This window comes from Polypterus senegalus, chromosome 12 (assembly GCF_016835505.1).
Source record: "Polypterus senegalus isolate Bchr_013 chromosome 12, ASM1683550v1, whole genome shotgun sequence".
NCBI classification, from domain to species: domain Eukaryota; kingdom Metazoa; phylum Chordata; class Cladistia; order Polypteriformes; family Polypteridae; genus Polypterus; species Polypterus senegalus.
In genome coordinates, this window is record NC_053165.1 from 58,352,984 (window position 1) to 58,375,185 (window position 22,202).

Sequence of the window (22,202 nt, forward strand, 5' to 3'; positions counted from 1 at the left end):
CATGCATTTTTATAGCTCAGCAGCCTAATGTGCACAGCACCTAAACATAAGAGACATGATTCCATATGAGCAATTTTCTGCAGATTTGGACATGCTTAGTCACTGGCACAACAGACTGTGCCATTGTGAATAGTGCCTCTTTTGGCAAACCAGACAAATTAAAGGATCATCCTTGAAGCCTGAATTGATTGGTCTGATTTAATCAAATTTTTGGAATCAAGTTTTAGGCAAAAGTTGATATTCATGAAGCAAAGAAAAACCTAAATGGCAAAAAACGTCTGCCCCTGGGATTTGTTTGGGGGTTTGGGGTTTGGGTAGTAGAACGTAAAACATTGATAGACTTCCCTTTCTGGTCCAGTATTGATCAAGAGCAAAACAGGAAGCAATAGTGAAATACAGGTGAACATTGATTATCTAAATGTCAATTATCCAGACCACCGCTAATGATAAACGACACCCCCCCTCCCCACCTTTATTGCAATATCTACCTAAAAAGCACTGGTCCTGGTGCTTAATGTAGTTGGTTTTTATATAGTACCAGTTTGTGAGCCATATTTATTTATAAAAGCACATTTAAAACTGATGTACAAAGGAGCATTAATATAAACATTTTACAAACAATCATACACAAGCAGATCAGTAAAAACAACCAAATTAAAAACATCCCCCACACCCCATTATACACAGTGAAAGGTGGAAAAAAGCAAGTATGTCTTGAGGCGCGTTTTAAAAACTTGGTTTGATGATGAAGACCTGATGTGGAGACGCAGGTCAGTCCAAAGGTTGGAAACAACAACTGAGGAAGCTTCGTCTCCCCAGACGTCATCCGAGGCCTTGGAACTACGAGGAGCAGCTGTCCAGATGACCTCAATGCTCTCATAGGTGTGAAGAAGGTCACAGGTGGATTTTGGAGCAGGATCATACAAGGCTTTGAAAACAAACAACATTTTAAAATCAATGTGACACCTCACCAGTAGCCAGTGGAGAGAGGCTAATACGGGGAGATGTGATTCTTTTTTTCTAGACCCAATTAAAAATCTATTTGCTGTTTTTGAACCAGCTGAAGGTACGACAGAGCAGATTCAGGCAGTCCCACAAATATGAGGAATTATAATCGTCTAGCTGAGATGAGATAAAGACATGAATGACTGTATCCTTCTGTGAAAGAAAAGATTTTAGTTTCGAAATTCGCCTTGTTTGGTAAAAACTGGACTTTACTACCAAAGAAATTTGTTAATCAAAGCTTAGTGACGACACAAAGATAATACCAAGGTTCCTGACATCATTATGATTAGTTTCTGACAAGGAACCTAATTTACTGCTGATTTCAACTGCTGATGTGGTAGACCCAAAAATAATGACCTCTGCTTTCATTCCATTTAATTGTAAGACATTTTGCACCATCCAGTAATTAATATACTCAACTTTTATGGATGAAATGATGTCAGGATTAACTTTGAGGTATAGCTGCATGTCATCAGCAAAACAATGATAAACATCATGTTTTTGAAAGATGATCCTCAAGGGGAGCAGAGAAAAGGAAAATAAGAGGAGCCAAAATAGAACCTTGTGGAACGCCTTGTATGAGAGGTGCTGGCTGAGAGAAGTTCCCATCTATGTTAACAGACATAGTAAGGTAGGACTCAAACCATTTCAGTGTACAGCCCTGAATGCTCACTTCATCTTCAAGCCATTTCAACAAAACGCCACAGTCCACTGTGTCAAACATTGCACTAGGATCTAATAAAACTAAAATTGCGCAAGAACATGAGGCCCGGGCTAAAAAGATTTCATTTGTCACCTTCACCAAAGCAGATTCAGCACTAGGAAGTTTTTTAAACCTGACTGAAACCCATCACATAAGTTGTTGTTCACCAGATATGAAATCAACTGCAAAGAAACCACCTTTTCCATAATTCTGGCCAAAATTTGAGCTTAGAAATATGCCTACAGTATAGTCAGAAAGAACTGTAGGGTCAATAGTGGGCTTCTTCAGCAGAGGCTGAACAATTGCGTGTTTAAAGTTGTATGGCATTATATCAGATTTTAGACAATTGTTAATAATGGCCAAAACAATTTGACTAATGACTGTAAAGGTATCTTTAACCAGGTGTGAGGGTAAAATATCTAGCAGATAATTCAAAGGTTTCATTTGTACAACAGCATCAGTTAGCCAAGAAGAGCTCACAGATTGAAAGGAAGTCAAATGGCTGTGCTCTGCCCTAACAGGGGCTGGTGTCGTCCCACAAAGATTAGCACCTGGGAGAATAATGTTTGATTGAATGGCTTGGATTTTATTTATATAAAAAAATTGAGGAAAGGCTCAAGACGCTGATAGGTGTATTTAAGAGAGTGTTTATGGTGCTAAACAGCACCCTAGATCTCGAGGTAGCATTTGCAATTAAACAAGATAAAAATGAGATTGTGCAGCTCTCACAGCCTCTTGGTAGGACTTCCAGGGAGTTTTGAGAATTTCATACGAAACCTGAAGTTCATCCTTCTTCCCCCTCCACTCAGCCTGTCGGAGTGGTGTCATTGAGCCAGGGTTGAACACTGGCTTTAACCTTGGGCTTCTAGCACTAAGTGTAGCTAGTGAAGCAAAGTTTTTATTTTGGGTACAGTTTTGCAGATGTACCCAAAATTCATTTTGTGTGCAATTTTTCAATTGGAAAACATGAAACTTTTTTTTTTTCATCCATCCCTTTGTTAGAGTTTTTTTAAGGTGAAAAGCTAGAAAGCAAGTAATATTGCTCGCTAAGTGACACCATATACCCTCATCTGCTTCATGTGCGGCCGGCCTGCACACTCACACCGCTGATTCCTCCTGGTCCTACTTACCTTACTGGTGGAGGCTCTTTCATAGTGAGGAATTCTCTTTGTTAGTCTAGATACCTTGGTGTACTGTAGGATTGTCTTGGTAATGACATCAGTAAAACCTTAAATGGGAAAGGCAGCTCAGCTAAAGGATTTAAGTTGGGGTTTGAGAAGCAATATGTAGGAAAACAGCATCTACACTGATTTTCTCCAGCTCTAACGCGATGCAAACCAGAGCCTTGCTGGTGGCCTTTCAACAAGGCCATTGGGTTTTAGCAGAGAAGTAGTACCTTCAAAATGTGTGCAAATATGTGCCCTATATCACCACCTTTGTTCTACGCTCTTCAACAGAAATGAACCAAATGCATTTGCACATGGAGATAAAGGCTGCAGGTAAGATGAAAGGAGTCAACCAAATGTAATTCAGAGTTGAGCAGTGAAAGAGTACACATGGATAACAGGGTTCTGAAAAGCATTTACACCCACCACAAGAATTATCTTCATCCCTGTCTCAACCTGAATGAAGGCTGACATGAAGATGAATAGGCAGAATGAGAGAGGAGCCCAAAAATTAATAATAATAAAAAAAAATACCAAGACATGAAGGCACACAAGGCAAAACAAGGATTAAATGAAAAGCACACAAGTAAAAACCAGAAAAGTAGTAAAGACCCTTTTGAAGCTGTGTAAATATTATTTTAAATAGTGTCTGAACCCGAACTAAGCTGAGTGTTGCAGGTTGCAAATAATGTTCCCCATTTCGTAGGGCTTTCTGAGGATGACAGTTACTGTACTGCATTACTATATCACTGAATTGTAGTGTTTGTTTGCAAACTGAGTCATTTCTTTAGCTAATAACTTAAATTCCTGCCAGAAAATAATGTCTGTATTATTTTGCTATAGGTAATCAAGCCTGGCTATTTTTTATAATACTTAAACTTAGGCCTTAAACCATTCCAGGATGCAACTCTTAGGTTAGCCAAGAGGGAAATAAAAGAGGGAGATTAAAGAGAAAGAATGAAGAAAAAAAAGTTTAAAGAACTACACCAAGGCCAAATCCTGTCACCGTGTTCCTCTCATTGGCAGCACAAAGCTTAAAGCTTACTCATAGTGCTCACGTCTGTAACCTCCACACCCTGAACCAGGCAACTAAGCAGAACATACACCCCATCCGTCTCCTGCTCCCTTTCTGTACTACACATGTAAATATAATACAGACAGACTTCACCCCTCAGCGCACACAAGTGTAGTTCCCTCTACCACAAACATCCAGCCCAGGTATTAGAGGCACCATGGGAAATAAAGTCTGAGTCAAAAAAACCAAGTGAGATGCATATCATTACATTAAAGATGCAGAGTAATATAGCAATAACAGCAGGTCAACATAGAACTGAATAGCAGGACATAATAAAAGCATAACATCACAAACACCGAAATAGATGGAGGGGTTGAAATGATTTCTGAGAGAAATAAGAAAGCAGTAGGCCTTAAAGAGAACTCGCAAGTGGTCTGACATTTGTCAGTGTTCCCAAGGACTTTTTTTTGCTCACTTCTTTTCCAGATGAATGAGAAAGCTTAAGATGAGCTACATACAAAAGAAATGGCTGCTGGAGTGCTTCACAGATTTTCATTATGGGGTTGTCCATTCCTGGCTTGGGTTGAAAACGTGAACTTACTTGCTGTCAGATGACCGATTTCTGAATTCTCTGGGCATGCTTGCATACATTCTGATGATCAGTGATTATTACAAACCACGCTACCAGGAGCCTCACAGGTAATGATATCTTTTAATCACAAGAGGGAAATCGCACAGACTGGAAAAATAAAGCCACGGCTTCTCCAGAAAGTCGCTGGGATTACCCCTGCTGCATTTTCTTTAATGCCTAAAATAAGAATATTATTTCTTTGATTCTTGTGCTCCAAATCCACAACTTTCCTTGGCAGAGATGCAACTTGGCACACCAATGCTTGGATCTGATTGTTAAGGGTTCAACAGCTCCTCTGTTAATTTTTTTTTGGGTTTTGTTTTTTCATTCATGTGTTGTTGAAATGTGCCAAGCTTTTCTGGAAAGTTTTAAGGCGTTTGCCATGGTAAAAGGCTGCTCAGATAAACACATCTTTGATGAGCGAGGTCCTACTTACCTTACTGGTGGAGGCTCTTTCATAGTGAGGAGTTCTCTGTGTTAGTCTAGATACCTTGGTGTACTGTAGGATTGTCTTGGTAATGACATCAGTAAAACCTTAAATGGGAAAGGCATCTCAGCTAAAGGATTTAAGTTGGGGTTTGAGAAGCAATATGTAGGAAAACAGGGTAAAAACATACAGTATGGCCCCCCAAGAGCAATCAACTATCATATGATGTAGATGGGGGAGATCATGAGTGAAGATGCATTCACTACTGGACAGAGCCAGTATCACTACAGACATGTAATATATATTTTTTTTAAATCCTATCTCCTTATGTCAGAAAATAGAGAAAAGAGAATGGTGCTCGGACTGAACCCTGGATTACTCGCAATCTTAGGACAAACAGGAATACGAAATTAACAATATAAAAAACATTTTGATGATTATGAAGTAAGCGGAATGTGGACAATGCTGATTAGCCAACTATATTCTCGAGCTAGTGTAGTAAACTGCAATGAACAGTAGTATCAAAAGCATGTCTTAAGGTAAAACCTGCCAATCCTGTATTGGTGGAGATGAGAATAGCATTTATAATAAACTTTAAAGCGGGTTCTGTGCTTTGAGCCAGGCAAAAGCAAGAACTATAAGTTACATACATAACATACAATTTTCTCTAAAACACTACAATGAAAAAGTAAATGGGAATGTGTTAATACATCAAGCATTACACAAGATATAATAAAAGTATTAAACTTGATACTGACAGTATCAATTACTAGGCTTTCAAATGTCATCCCCCAAGAAAAGTACTTTGTGGGCACAACACAATGGTAGCTGCATACTGTAGGTAGGTAGCAAATATGTGACATCATTTTTACTCGAGAGACTGCATTTAGTTTTCTTCTACTGTATCAGTCAGTCATCTTTCTTTTATAGAGCAGCTTTCGCATCAGCTATCATCATATATATACTTTTACATTTTGTAATATTAGCATAAATTTTAAATGTATACAAAGTTACAGTACTGAGTAGGGGTTTTGATGCAAAGCCGGTGTTCACTGACACTTAATAACGGGGCTCAGAAATGTTGAGGAGATCAGCTTCAGAGGATCTCGGCTGTGTGACACACCTGTCAGTTTAAAATGTGCGCACAAAGACAGATCTGTATCAAAGCAGATGTGACAATGACTGCGTTCTGCCCTAGAAATATCTATCTATCTATCCCAATATTAGAGTCAAAATGTAAATGCCCCAGCCTTGAATTCTTGCTTTTTTGCAAGCTTAGCTGTCATTAACCAATGGAAGTAATAGTTTATGCAAAAATATGAGTTATAAAATTTCATGACCTTGTCTGAATAGTGTATGTCATTAACACCCAGTCGGCAATCATATAAACACATACTGTCTATTTCTTTTTGTACTGTTATGGTACTGTTATTGCATGTAAAGTGTGGACATCTCCCAAGGGACCTGCTTCCTGTGCTTTTACTACATCTGTTTTCGGGTTTTTAAGTCCTACATAAGTAAGTAAGTTCAAGTTCAACTTTATCTCTACATGGTACATTCTTACTTCCATTTTTCTTCAGAATGGTGACAGTCCATGATGGCTTCTCGCTCTCAACAGAGTTGCCCTTCCACTGTGAATAGGACCGTGGTCAGCTTTCTTCTTCCAATGAGCCACTCCTTGGTGTTTGTGAAGTTAAGGGTGGGCTTGTTGTGCTGGCAGGTAAACCTCTTCTGTGTAAGCTGGCTCATCACAGTTGTTGATAAGACATTACTGATACTGGACGTGCCTTTGGTCACACCATCAGAGGCAACTAAGTAGTACAAAAGGGGGTTCAGCACACAACCCTGAGGAATGCCTGTGTTGTGGGTCAGGGTGGAAGATGTCAATCCTCACACGCAAGTTACAAAGTCTAAAGTCCAGTTGTCTGAAGATGAGGAGTGTGATGGTCAGCTTTGCTAATATGCAGTGTTAAATGATGGGCTATATCTTATAAACAATAAGTACTGTTTATTATCTAGATATACCACAATGGTATGAAGTGCAAGAGATGTGGCAGGCTCTTTGGATTAGTTGTAATTACATGCAAACTGGAGGTGGTCCAGGCTACCTGGAATATTACATTTAGCATGTCCTAACTCAAGTCTCTCAAAGCACTTCATCACACTTGGAGGGCTTACAGATCTATAGTCATTCCGACAGTTCACTTTAGTTTTGTTTGGCACAGAGACCCAGGATTGTCTGAGCACGATATTAAAGATGTTATTTAGATGCCAGCTAATTAGTTGCTACAGGTTTTTAAAACCAAGGACAACATTCCATTGAAACCAGACGCCTTTTGAAAATTAAGCCATTTAAAAACCCTCCTGTTATTCATGTGCAGAAATGGAAAAGGACGAGTCGTGATGCTGCAGGCAACTGAATGGTGGGCTAGCTAGTCACAGTTATCAAAACTGGAGTAGAAAGTATCAAGTTCACTGTGGAAAGAAAATGTGGACGAGATTGAATTAGGTGTTACATTGTAATCTGTGAACATCTGTAATCTGTGTCAAAGTTTGTGTGCATTCTTACTGCTGTTATACTCAGTCAGCAGTTAGCTACTTTTTCTTTCTGTGCTCATACCTGCATTTCTTGTGTGTTTTCATATTGCTGTCCTGAATTGCACAGGTGTAATCCTTCAATGTATTCTTGATATCACTGGTGAGCTATTAATTCTTATGAAATATTCCCATTCATCATGTATTTTTTGTATGAAAATGTGCTATATAAATAAATGTTGTTGTTGTTGGTTGTTCCTGTAGGCCCACAGTTATCCACACATTACTCCCGTCACAGTGCTTCCATACTTAGGCTGATCTGATGAAGAGTCTTTGAGTGTATCCGGTAGTCCACACACAGAATTACTGTTCTTGGTAGCTCCTCTCCCTTTAGTTTCTGCTTGTAAGTAGGAGGACGGACAGGAGATTTGGCCTGTCAGAGATGGGGGTTCCTTAATAGTGTTGTACTGACGTTGAGCACATTGTTGGTGTGGACTTGTAGACGAGTGTTAAGTCATTAGAAAAACACCACAGAGCCCCCCCGAGGTAAAATAGAAGACCTTTGATCATTAATAACCTTAGCGTTGTGTTTAACCCAGGACAAACAAGCCAAAAGCTTGAATTTTTTTTATTCCAACAAGGGTAAAAAAACATTTGTTGTGCACCAGAAACATGTAAAGACCAAACGTCAGCACAAATACTGTATGTCTAGTGCCTGCTGCTGTGCTGATGCAGATTTAATACGTGTCCTTTGTGTGATATGTTTACAGACCGTCACCATCATGGAGTCTGGTGTTGCAATCAGCACAGTAAAAGTGTATTTGTTTGCGCACTTATTATTTTTTTTTTCGGCTTCCATGCGAGGGTCTAGAGTGCCTGATTTGCACAATTGTAATGCCCCTTGAGCTACTGCAGCAAATTCACTGGGCATTTCAGAGCAGTTTGGTTGTGCAGTGCCGTATCATGCATCAGTTTGACTTTGAGTCAACCAACTCGTGTCATCATCACTATTGCTTTTCCTGAGCAGTGGTTCAGTTTTACTTCATTCTTAAACTGCTTTTTGTTTGCCATTCTGTTTTTTTGTTGGAGGTGCTGCCTCACTCGTGATTATGGATGGGTTAGCCTAGAGTTACCAAAAAGTGGCAAAAAGCATAGAAATATTCACATTCTTTTTTACTGCATGATATTATTTCATCCACTAAATGAAAGCAGAATACTGTCCTGAGAGGTTTCACACTGTAAAACATAGCATTACACGTCACCCCAAGCAGGACTCGAGTTTAACTTTAATTGCATAGAATTGCAAGCCTGAGTCACGCTCAGGGTTAATAGCAAGGAGGTTAAATACTACAGATCAGGTAACAGTGCTCACTGACAATTTTAACATACATGGAGTACCATGTGGTGTTTTCCATAAAAACCCACTCCGCCACCTCCTCTTTTACCAAAACTTTCACTCAGAATTCCATGAAAGACTGAATTGTATTGCAGCATCAGATGCCTAAGCAGTTAGCCATGGCTTAGAGAAACAAGTTCGTTTTACCTGAAAATGATCTGCTTTATCATCCAGTGACTGGGTGTGGGTCAGAGAAATGCAATGCAGGATGTCAGCCGCTGTGCTGTTCTGGTCTCTCCTTGTCTGGTCATTCCCAGCTGAGTCGGGCCGCTTTTGCTGGCTGTACATAACTGATAACAGCAGATCAGTGTGTAACAGTGTTTAACATGCATTCAGGCACGCACTCCCAAATATAATAAAGAGAAGTGACACAGAGTTTATTACCACTGACTCATGTGTCCAGCATTCTGAATCTGAATCCTTTGACCAGTAAAAACACACATTGTGAATGGACATTGATTTAAAGAATAAAGACAACAACATTCATTCAGTAATGAGTTTAGGATTATCACAATTTTAAAGCATTTATATTGTGTGACAAAAATACTGTAGCTGCATCCTCGAGGAGAGTTTTGTACCCCACAGAAGCAGACTGAATGCTGGTGAAAAAATATCACAAGAGTTAGGTGGCACAGTCTAGTTTGTTACTAGATACCGTGAAGCCCGTGAGCATTGGACATGAGGCAGAATTTGTGTTCCAACTGACATATTTATGGGGAAGAATTTGGATGTGCAGACCCCACCAACATAGAGTCATCAATCAGCCTGACAGCATGCCTTTGGACTGTGGGAGAAAACCCCCCACCTTTTAGCACGGTCGGGTTCTATTTGCCCTAGAAAGGAGAACTCTCCGCAAGACCAGTGACATCACTTCCTGTCTTGACTCTTCAGCCTTGCCTCTTCTGCTACAAGTTCCACTGCCGCAGGAAGTTCATTGCCACTCTGGACCAGACAGCTAGCCAGAAAGTATCTCCTGTCAGAAAGCGGTCTTCTTTAAACATGCCATGAGAAGCCTATATGTCGCCAGTGGCGTTTAAACCATTTTTTTGTTATCTTCTTCTTCCTTTTCATCATCAGACAATAAATGGGATAATCTGTGGTGCCCCAAGCATTTTATCTGTTTCTTTGCTTTATTTTACAATTCACAATAGTACACATACTCCCACGGTTGCCTGCAAAAACCCAGTCAAGTGATAGATAGAACTTTATTTGTCCCTAGGGGGAAATTTGGAAAATTTTGGTAAAGTGATAGATAGCAATTCAAACTTGTTTATTTGTGGAACTGGTGAGACAGCAGAATTTCATTTTACTTGTACCTTTGTATTTGTAGCCTGTATACTGCCTCTGTTTATCATCCATGATGTGTTATTTTTACACTTAAAACAACTTTTGTTTTGTTTGTTCTGGGAGCAGAGAGATGTCAAGATGGCCCCTTTTAGTGTTAAAGTACCTAGAAACATGTTTCTATTTTAATGCCTCAGGCACTCCTAGTGTCTGGTATCCCATCTGGAGCCGATGCCTGCCCTGCATCTGATACTTGCACAATATGCACTGGCCACCAGTGACTGTGAAATTGAACTGAGTGGGTTAAGAGAAGGCGCCAGTGTTAAACTCTGTACGGTTCACTTTTATAGTACAATAATTTAATGTGCAATAATGGGGAGCAGTGAATGGAATCTAAAGATTTTGCTCCATAATTTGTTTCTAATGGATTTTCTCCCACAGTCCAAAGGCATGCTGTCAGGCTGATTGATGACTGTATGTTGGTGGGGTCTGAGAGTGGGTGTATGTGAATATGTCCTGCTTAAACTGGGCTTTCATTTTAGACTGGTTGTTGCCATGTGTCTTTTTCTGCCATCATAGCTCCCTGTCATCCTGTGCCACAGAAAGATGGTTCCTGCAATTCTTTTTCAGGTGGGCAGAGTGGTTAAGATTTCTCTACAGAAATATGCTGTATAAAGAAAAGTTACTTAGTTTTATAATTGCCAAATACAACAGAGTATCTTGTTAACACAGTGTCTATGACATTTTGTGTCTGTTACTACAAAAATAAAGAAGTAAATATATATATGATGAAACCGTGAAAGAATTAGAATTAAACTAATCCAATGGCGTTTATTAAACATATGCATCTTTGTCCAGTGTCAGTTGCTGGGTCTTCCTTGTAAAAGCTGACTTGGGCCCTGTCTAAACACGGTCTGACTTTGAATGAACCTGTCAATTTTCAGACCTCACCTATAACATACACTGTGGGCCATCGTGCATACACTCTGCCTTAGCATACCCTCAAACAATAAACTTCATGCAAAGTTGTTAAAATAGGAACATATGTGATGATGAAGTATTTACAAGCAATAATGTAAGGCTACACATGCCAGAGTAGCTTTAGGAACTAAAATACCAAATGCAAAGAATTGCTGTACGTAGTCTAGACGTCTTAATGCCCTTTTTGTTGTACATTTTGTGCAAATCTGTGAAATGCAGAGGAGGGTCTTTTTTGCAGCATTCCTCAGGTTCAATTCAAAATGCAGCCTCGCTAATTAATCTGAGTGAATAACTTGAGTGTTTAACACAGTGCCACATAACAGGTTACGTGCTTGGTTCCTGCCATTTAATGGTACAGGCCTTGTCATCTGTGTGTGAGTTAAAGGTACAACTGTCTGGAACTGCAGTGCTCTGAGGAATGGATGACCTTTTACTTGCTTTTGTTTCTCACCAGTTGCTGCCCAAGGTGGACTTGCTATATTCCTTCTTGCCTCTCTCCCTGCTATGATGGATTATAAGTGTTATGAAGCTGGGCTGGAAACTTAGTTGCTTGTTTTCCAACTGATGCTTTTTTTCTTTCAGACCATAGGCAGCGACCCTCAGGATCCCATCAGGGTTAGGCCTTAAAGGGTGCCTTCATAATCAGTACCCTCGCTAGGCACCTCTTTTTTGGTTTTGGTCCCACCAGAACTTTGATTCTTCCCTTTTTCTACCCAATCAGTTGTACTGTAGATTTCTTGGTGCTGTTAGGATGCTTGTCCTGTTGCATGATCCAAGTTTGGCGAACCTGTACTTGTCAAACAGACGACCTCCTCTCTCTTTAGAGTCATCTGGTGTACACAGAATGTTAAGCTGGACTAAACAAGTGCAAAGAGCCCAGGGCCTGTGACTGCAAACAAACCCAATCGTTTGATATTTGGCTTGACATTCTTTTGGTTTTATGCGGTGTTCGATTTTTCAACAAGAGTGTCATTGTGCATGCAGAACAGACTTCTGTAGTTTGGCTCCAAAGGGCATTTCTGAGACGCAACTTGGAATAATGAAGCTGTGCTGCTATGTTTTGTTCTTCAGTGAGGAGGAGCTTTTTTATGACTACTCTTCCATGTTTGTTCAGTCTCTCTTTATCATAGCAGAGTCATGAACTATAACTTTTTTGGTTCTTTGAAATTTCATGAAAAATAACATGTCTGATCTTTCCGGAGACACTCTCTTGTGGGTAGACTGATGGCTTTCTTGAGTGTTCTCCATTTGTAAAGAATCCTTCTCACTAGTGACATGAGGCTTGGCACCCTGCTTTAAGTCACACGAAACAGCATTTTGGAAAACGTGTGTATCAAAAGGAAAGTCACAAGATGATGCTGAATGGGGCTTCATTACATCGTACGGTTTTGAAATGTCTCGGACATTTTACTGGGCTATGATTTTGGAAAATGACGCACAGTCTGATCATTTAGGATGTGAACATTGTGAACAACTATTCATAAATTAAAGTCCTACAATTAAATATATTTTCCCCAATTTGTGATTGGTGCCACCTGGTATCACCATTTACCATTTTCAAACTTACATAATGGCTTCAAACATTTAAGAGCAGAAGGGCATTCCTAAATGAAAGCTTGTCAGGAGGCTGACACTGAATGGAAGAGCACTTCTGTAATTTTAAGACAGCAGTGGCAGTGGAAGGGCCAGTATAGCTAACCTTAAACACAGACAGTAGTGGGCAGCATGAAGCAGTCAGCCAGAGCCTTCAGGAAAAGAAAATCCGAGCACATTTCTCCAGTGTTGATGTCACTACACTGGTTACCTGTGCCATTTAGAACTGACTTTAAAATACTGCTTAGGGTTTACAAAGCCTTAAATAATCACAGAATGCCTCTCACCTTATACTCCAAATCATAACCTTCGATCTTCCAAATGAGTGGCTGCTTATAAGTTCAAGTGATAAACTTAAAAGAAGTGGTGAGGCGGCCTTTTGCTGTTATGCACCTAAAATCCGGAATAGCTGACCGATAGAAATTCACCAGGCTAATACAGTGGATCATTAAAAAAAAAAACTGCTTAAAAACATTACTTTAACATGGCTTTCTTATAGCTTCATTTTAGTGTGACCCTGATATTCTGTATATGCATGTAATTATAATTTTATCATGGCTCCTCAATCTGTACTAACCCCTACTTTCTCTGCTGTTACGGTTTTCTGTCACCACCACCTGATCAGGGCAACATGCAGTGCCTACATTGATGAATTGAAGGCCAGAGGTCCACATGGCCGTCGTCGTCTGATTGTTCCACGTGAAGCCTGTAAACCACGAGGACTAGTTGAGATCATTGATGTTAAGTAGAATGTCTAGAGGGGGCTGGGTGGTCTTGTGGCCTCAGAACCTCAGTAGGTTTATTTTTTTTTCTCAGACCTTACTTTTTTCTTTGTTACTTAGTATTGCCCAATCTTATTTTTATATTTTAACTTTTTTCTTTCTTCATCTTGTAAAGCACTTTGAGCTACATAATTTGTATAAAAACATGCTATAAAAATAAATGTTGTTTGAGTATGCGCTACAGCATTTGCACATATCTACAGTATACCAGTATACAATGTATAGAAAATATCAAGGTAAACATGTTTAGTTCACTTTGAATGAATAAGTAACCCAATGCACATCGTCACAGATGAGCGAAAAGAAACGTTCTCCGAGTATTAGGTCAACAGTTCATTTGACTGAAGGTACAGTATGTCTCTGGTATTGAGTTCTCCTCACCGTGTCTATGGTTTCCCAATGAACATCTTATCCTTTCTGCAGTTTCAGCTGTCGAGTTTATTTGGTAAGATTGTCCACCAGATGGAGGTTTTTGTTTAGTGCAATCTGTCTATCAGATATTACTGTAGTTACTCCACAAATAAGTCGAAGTCAGATCGATCTGCTTTTGTTCGAGTCACAGACTAGTTAGACTGAGTTGCTGGGTATGTCATATTACATGATGGATGATCACAGGCTGTCTATGAATGAAACTCACTGGAAGTGTCATGTAATGTAACATGGCCTTTATTTAATTCTGAAGTTTGGAGTCTTGTTGTTTTCAGTCTAGGTCATGAGCTGACTAGTATGCTAGTTAGTGTGTCTCATTAAACATCTGTCTGTCTGTCCATTTCCTAACTCACCTGGGATATTTTATATACTTTCTATCTATCTATCTATCTATCTATCTATCTATCTATCTATTGATTTTCAGCTGACGCCATCGGTAGAGAATAGCAGACAAAAGCATGCTGGTCATTTGGAGTGCCTGTTTCCCCCAGGTCATTAGCTACTATAGCTAGTGGTAGTCCAGAATCCACTTTGGCTTTCTTCACGATGCCGTCTGAATTGTTTGCTACCTCTTGAGCTTCACTTATTTGTTGCTTTTGTCTGCCAGCATATCACAAGCAGCATTTTCTGATGGTCTGAGCATAACTGGTTAGGCCCTGCAAAAGGCTTGTTTGACCCTGGGAAGTTCTGTAAGCAGGCACTTCCCACAGGCGAGACACTTTGTAATTTTTAACCTATTTACATCCGGCTTTTTATTAGTGTGAGGCTTTATTGTGTTTACTGTAGCACACATAGATTACAGGGAATATGTAATAGTCTGTAATACACGCACTGGAATGAGCTCCCTTGCTGGAGACGGAGCAGAATGCAATAATATCATTATGAGCAATTGTATCCTGCAGGCAAGAAGATTGGCTCTGGACAGTTCAATATTGCAGCACAAAACTTGTTTTTTGCAGAACGACCCCTGTCTTCTTTTGGCCTTTAAATGGAAGTTGTTAACTCCTCGAGTACTGTACTTGATACCTTTATTGTCCAGTGCTTACAATGACAACAGTGAGCATATCCTTAAAATATAAGAAAGTAAACTATAATGCAGTAATAGTTTGGATTAAAACCCCATGGAATTGTTTTAAAATGATCCATAATGCCATCAATTGTTAATTTTGATAATATTCCTATTTGATCAACCTTAAGAACTACTTATATGAAGCCTTCAAATACTTAAACGACAAACTGATACGCAGACACATTCCTGCTATACGTGTAATAATAATGCATAGCCAGTGGCATGGCTACCCTTCAGCACTTGTGTCGTAGGTCCAAATTAAGGTTTGGGAACAATGGATGTGAAGTTCTGCGGTGGGCTGCCTGGCGTTTGTTTCCTGCCTTGTACCCTGTGTTGGCCAGGATTGGCTCCAGCAGACCCCCGTGACCCTGTAGTTAGGATATAGCGGGTTGGATGATGGATGGATGTGAAGTTTGTAAATCCTCTCCATTTTTATCTGCATTTTTCTCTGACTATGCTCATTTCTTCCCATGTTGCAAAGACTTGCAAGACAGGCAAATTGGCCAGTCTGACTTGTCCTGGTAATAGTGAGTGTGCAATGTGATTGATTGGCTTCTCTTTTAATTTTTTTGTTTATAGTGAACTGAATGAGAAACATGTACTTCTGAGGATAGCTGTTTCTAGGAGATGGTGTGCAAGAGTAAATTAAATTGAAAAGGCTGAATCTTTGCAATTCCATGTTTGTCTGTGGTGCATGAAAAATTAGAAAAAAATGCTGAATGTAATACTTTAACCATACGACACAGTAACCCTTATTCAGAAGCGAAAGCCATGAAGTGCTGGGTGCATAGTGTATTCCTCTGAGGAATAAAGCCCAACGTTGCTCTCTAAGAAACAGAGCCGAAGCAAATTGTGGCTTTCACTGCCCTAAATAAAAAATGTCCAGGGCTAGTGCCCCAATAATTAGGGTTGAACTCAAAACTACAGTATATTAAAGTTGTCAGGTGGCATTTTTGAAAAGCCATTGAAGCATATAGTGGTGCAATGGATCAAAAAACTCATGGTTCGGATCAGATCACGGTTTTAAGTCACGGATCGGAACAATTTTTCGGATCAGCAAAAAAAAAAAAGGCAAGATAAATTTAACTTTCCATTTATTTAGTTAAGTATTTTTTGCCCATTAAAAAACATTCAACTCAAGACTCATTCCACTCAATTATATAAATAAAAATTAAGGTGCAATATAGGGCATGATAACTATTTCCTTTAATGTGGATACAATAAAAAACAACTTTAAATGCAATTTAAGGCATCATTGCTTCTTACTTTGAACATTGAGAGAGAAATAAAAACTAGCTTATGTCCACATCATCAAAAAAGAAGAAAGCAAAGCAGACCTGAGCTTATAATTTTTTAATTTTTTATTCATTTTTTTCAAACACATGAGGATGTCTACATTTTCTGGGGAAAGTGTAGATCTCTTTGCTGTAACTATGTCCCCTGCTGTTGAGAACACCCTCTCGCTAGGCACTGAAGTGCCAGGCACAGCAAGATGGTGTCTTGCCATTGTGGCAAGGTGAGGGTATTTACATTCGTTGCTTTTCTACCAAGTCAGTGGATCACCATCGACTGGAATGCCACCTGCTGCCTCATAGGATACCACCTCCTCTTTGATGGTGTCAACAAAAGCCTTGCTGACCATGGCCTTCTGTGCAAAGGTCTCGCCAAAAAGCTCCGCCATTGCCGACTTCTTTTGAGGAGGAGACGTGTCTGCTCCTGTTGGTGCTGCATATTGACGCTGCAGGGAAAGTTACATTATTGATTAAAACTTTTTTTTAAATGATGCTGGAGGTTTGTCGAGCTGTCGAGCGAAAATGCGTGAGAGAGGTTGAGTTAGTGCACGAGAGAAGTTTAATTGCAGTTCAGTGCGCGAGAGAGGTTGAGAGAGTGCGCGAGAGACATGCGCACAATACAGTGGAACTTTTTTTTCTCGGATCTTCGAATCATGTGCGTACCGAACCGTGGACAGGAATTGGTTCGGATCACGGATCAACAGTGATCCGTTGCACCACTAGAAGCATACCTAGGCTAACCTCATGACCAAGCTGTGGAAGGTCATAGGCAAACCTTTTTTGGGGTCTGGGGGTATCAACAAAGAGGACACCCTGGTGGTCTACTGTGGAGTAGTGCTGCCTCACAGCTCCCGTGACCAGAATTTAAATGTAAGTCAATCGCTGCCAGTGTGGATTTTCTGTGCTCTCTCTGTGTTTGTGTGTGTTTTTTCTATATACTTTATTTTCCTTCCACAATAATAAAAAATAATAATAATAAAACAAACAAGGAGCCTAAAGAAATTATATATGCAATGTAGAAGAGTCTTTAGTTAAGATGCTGTAGGTTTGATGCAAGTTTTCACATGTTCTTTTTTTCCTTGTCTTGCTTTGCAGAGCTAAATTTCAAGAAGGTATGAATTTTCTGAGTCTGAAGCCCAACACTGCTGGTTTGTGGGATGTTAAACAAGAAATGGGCACGGGACGTTCTGCCATTTCTCTTTTCTGTCAGAAGAAATCTGCCTCCTCAGGAAACAGGTAGGAAAAATACTGATTGCACAATGTTGCAGGATTGAGTTTACCACCAAGTTGTGAGCACAATGCCATGTTACAATAATCCAGCATTGCCACATGAACCTGGAATTCAGGGGTCTGCGGCCCTTTAGTTATATTGCCAGTGATAGCGTCCAAATTGGTCCAACACATGTGCTAAACACCATACTAAAACACAGTACATGTAAAGTGGACCGAGTTATATTTAATAAAATACACATCTCCTTTTGGAGTAGATGATTAATTTCTGAAAGAAAATTCACGGTATTTCAAGTTTGAAATGATTGTTTTAAATCAGCAATACCCATATTCTGGCCACAAGTGCCAATGGAGCTTTAATTTGTGGGACTCTAAATTTACTTACCTCGGCAGTGACATTTATGTCTCTGGTGACTCTTCCTGTGAGGAGAGCATGGGGGGGTCATGAGGTCACCAGTAAGGGGTGTGTGGCACTCCTGATATCTTTACAAAAGGACAAAGGTCCAAGTCTTAAGAGTCCTGGTGCTTCCTGTCTTGCTATATGGTTGCTGTGTGTCTCTTTGGAGAATCATTGGGTACCATTGGATTGACTTTGTGTCGAATGAGCAGTTGCTCACGGAGTCCCAAATGAGGCACATTACCTGGATTGTAAAAGAGCATCAGTTAAAGCACTACGGCCATGTGGCACGATTACCAGAGGGTGATCTGACTCTCCCACCAGAGTGGCTGGACCAGGCCAAGGGGACACTCGTGTAACACCTGCCTGCCGCGGATAGAGGGTCATTTCTGGAGGATGGGTGTGGACTGCGGGTCTGCCTGGAGGGCTGTCAACCAGGATACCAAGCTGTTTTGTTGTGTGGTGGGCGCGGCAATGTGCTGTACCAGTGCATACTCCCTAACCTGACCTGACCTAAATTTACTTCATTAGATTCTTTCATTCAGTGTATACATTATGCTCAGTATTCATATGATTACATGCTGAGCTTTTTAGCATGTTTTGCAGATGTCACCCTGTCTGTCTGTGTATGGCAGTGTGCTTCAGACTGTTTTTGCTTCATTGATATTTGTTTGCCTGATATGAATAGCAAGGGCTGCATCAACATGGGTTCATTTATCGCACACCTCAGCAGCATGATTCTTCCTTTTTTGTGACAATGTAACTGTTTCTTGATGTGAGTGTATAGTGTATACTGGTAACTTGTGCCTAAGTAGAGCTCATTTGAACATCAAATCTGATCTACAGTGGATGGCATGGTGTCCATCAAAAGGCTTACCACTCTGTGCCTCATGGCAGGTATCGCAGGCTTTGTTTCTATTTTTGCCTGAAAAGGGTGCAGTTACTAGAGTTCACAGTTCCACTTGTAACAAATCACAAGTTTCCCTTCAGCATTTTTGAGTGTTTTAGTCAGCCAGGAATCCCCGCAGGGGTCTGCAGGCATAAGTGAAAGAACTGTCACTGGGTGTCTCCACATGGAATGAGGGCATGGAACACACCTCAGTTGGAGGTACACATGGAGGTTATGATCAGTATTGTCAAGTAAGACTCTTAGAATCCAAAAATTCTCAATTTGGGGTACATACTGTATGTGTGTTCAAGAAAATTGCAACCAGCATCATCATGAGTGTAAATGTCTTTGGTGTGCTGGTGTTTCTACAGAGAAAGGAAAGAAAGAAAGAGGGGAAATCATTTCTAGATTATTTACATATATATGGGTTTATGAGATTTGTGTAGGCTAAAGTCAGTAAATGTTATTGTAAATATTTGTTTACTTTACTGTATGTATTGCCACTATGCTCATTGCTAATTTTACTCTTAAAGGTTAAAGATAAATAAAGGCACTAAGTAAGAATGCAGCAAGTAAACACTGCAAACTTACCAGAGAGCTGCAGTGTTTGTTAGTGGTCTTGCTGGGTATGAGATGCCCAGGACAATGCCCCCTCCTGTAATTGTAACTGAAGGGCATGTCAAACCAGTGGCCTCCTTCTCTTAGGTTTGTCCTCAGTAACATCTCAGGCAGGTTTAGGACAATAAGAAACTAATGCTTATCTATAAAGGGTTTTCTCCTCATTCTCTCTTTTTACTGTACTTTCACATGTTCAGTTTTTTCTTGTGTCTTTAACTCATCTATATGTCTGGAATTGTGTATGTGAGTAAGGTTTGAGTACATATTTGTTGTACATTTTTAATATTTAGAGTGTGGTTTATGTGGTTGCATTCCCCCCATGAGCTAACTCCGTGGCAGCGCTCAGCAAACTCCATGATGTCATCAGCGCCTTAAAGACGGCTCATCCCGATACTGTTTTTATTGCAGGTGGCAACTTTAATCAGAGCAATTTACGAACATTCCCACCTGTGAGAAGAACACACTAGATCATGTTTACAGCAACATACGCGGTGCATACAGGGCTGCACGCTGCCCCCACTTCGGACAATCAGACCATGTCACTTTCTTCTTGTACCCAGCCTACAGACAAAGGCTGAAACAAACAAACCCTATCATTAAGCAAGTTAAACTTTGGGCCCCAGAGACTGAGAGCACCCTGCAGGACTGTTTTGCTCAGAAAGACTGGGATGTGTTTAGGGTTGCAGCCACTCTGGAGGACTCTTCTATTAGCATACTGGGTACTAATGACTGGGTACATTAACACCTGTTTTGACAACATCATGCCCACAATACCAGTCAGGAAGTTCCCCAACCAGAAGCCCTGGATAAACAGTCAGGTACGCCACATGCTGTCTTGAATTTAGATCAGGCACTGAGACGGGGTACAAAGCTGCGAAGTACGGACTAAGAAAAGCCATCACAGCTGCCAAGACGCAGTATAGAGAGAAGCTGGAGGGCTTCTATTCTACTGCTGACCCTGGACCTATGTGGCAGGGCCTACAGCACATCACAGACTACAGGACCACCACCAGCACAATCGGCTCCACAGACAGTCTACCGGATGATCTCAACACTTTCTGCACCCGCTTTGAGACATCCGGCAACAGCACAGAGTGGGGGCACACACACACCTGGACCACACAACCTCCTCCCCTCCCTGAACGGTCTCTTAGTAACAAAGCACTAAGGAAGATCAACACCCGTAAGGCAGCTGGACCTGACAACATCCCTGGGCAGGCTCTCAAAGTATGTGCTAACGAGTTGGCTGATGTTCTCTGCTCCATCTTCAACCTATCATTCTGTCCTGCTTTAAGGCTACAATCATTGTCCCCTTTACTAAAAAAAAAAAAATGATTACAGGCTGGTAGCACTCACTCCAGTCATCATGAAGTGTTTTGAGAGAGTGGTGCTGGCCCACATTCAGACCCGCTGCAGTATGCCTACTGGCCCAACAGGTCCACCTCAGATACCATCGCAGCCGCACTACATTATTCCCTCTCCCATCTGGAGAACAAAGACTCCTACATCAGGATGCTCTTTATTGATTACAGCTCCTCCTTTAACACGGTTATTCCCCATAAACTCACCCATAAACCTTCTGCATTTGGCCTGCACCCCACGCTCTGTGACTGGCTCCTAGACTTTCTGACTGGCAGGCACCATTCTGTCAGTAGGATTTTAGCCACCATTATCACAAACACAGGCACCCCACAGGGAAGCGTCCTCAGCCCCACACTACACCCTGTTCACCCACAACTGTGTCGCCTCCCACAAATATTACATCATCATAACGTTCGCAGATGACACTGCAGTGATTGGACGCATCACTGGTGGGGATGAGGCGTCTTACAGGAGAAAGGTGGACAGTCTGGCGTCATGGTGTGAGGACAACAACCTCACCCTCAACACAGACAAGACGAAGGAGATGATAGTGGACATGAGGAAGGAGAGGAGACCTCACCAGCCACTGTTCACCCGAGGGCTTGAAGTGGAGAGGATGAGCAGCATTAAATACCTAAGTGTCTATATCAGTGAGGACCTCACTTGGACACTTAACACCACACAGCTGGTCAAGAGGGCTCAGCAGAAGCTATACTTTCTAAGGAAGTTTGGTATGCCGACTAAGATTCTCAGCAACTTTTACAGCTGCATTGTTGAGAGCATCTTGACCAGCTGCATCACCATGTGGTATGGCAACACTATTGCTATGGACCGCAAACTCCTGCAGAGAGTGGTAAAAACTGCTGAGAAGATCACCAGGACCCCACTGTCCTCTCTGCAGAGCATCTACAACTGCAGAGTCCATAGGAGAACTTCCTCGATCCTAATGGACCCCACCCACCCCCAACACAAACTGTTCACACTTCTACCCTCAGGCAGGATGTGTAGAAGTATGAAATGAAGGACTTCCAGGCTAAAGAACTCTTTCTTTCCCAAGGGCCATTAGACTCCTAAATAACTGACTGGAGTTTATAACCATGGTTCACCTTATTCCATCTACCTCACACAACTGTATTTGACTTGTCCATCACACACCTACCTGCACAATTACACTTTATATTTCTATTCTGTTTTTATACTTTTATGCTGTCTCTGTTATTTATTGTCTATCTGCTACTTATTATTTATGTTTATCTTTTGTACGTTGGTTTTGTTATTTGGCGTGGACAGAAAGAATTTTATTATACTGGGAAACGTGTTTCCTTACTGTGCACATGACAAACTTTAAACTTTGAACTTGAACTATGTAATGTTATCACTGTCCATATCACCGTACAA

General features: G+C 40.8%; 1 protein-coding gene across 2 annotated transcripts in view; it reads left to right on the forward strand.

Annotated features, from left to right (window-relative positions):
• Window positions 1-22,202, forward strand: part of si:dkey-215k6.1 (transmembrane protein 132C) — a 447,906-nt gene that overhangs the window by 237,265 nt on the left and 188,439 nt on the right. For both annotated transcript variants that reach the window (XM_039771576.1, XM_039771574.1), the window contains exon 3: window positions 17,404-17,544. In XM_039771576.1, coding sequence (XP_039627510.1) covers window positions 17,404-17,544 — 141 coding nt within the window. The remainder of the gene's footprint in view (window positions 1-17,403; window positions 17,545-22,202) is intronic.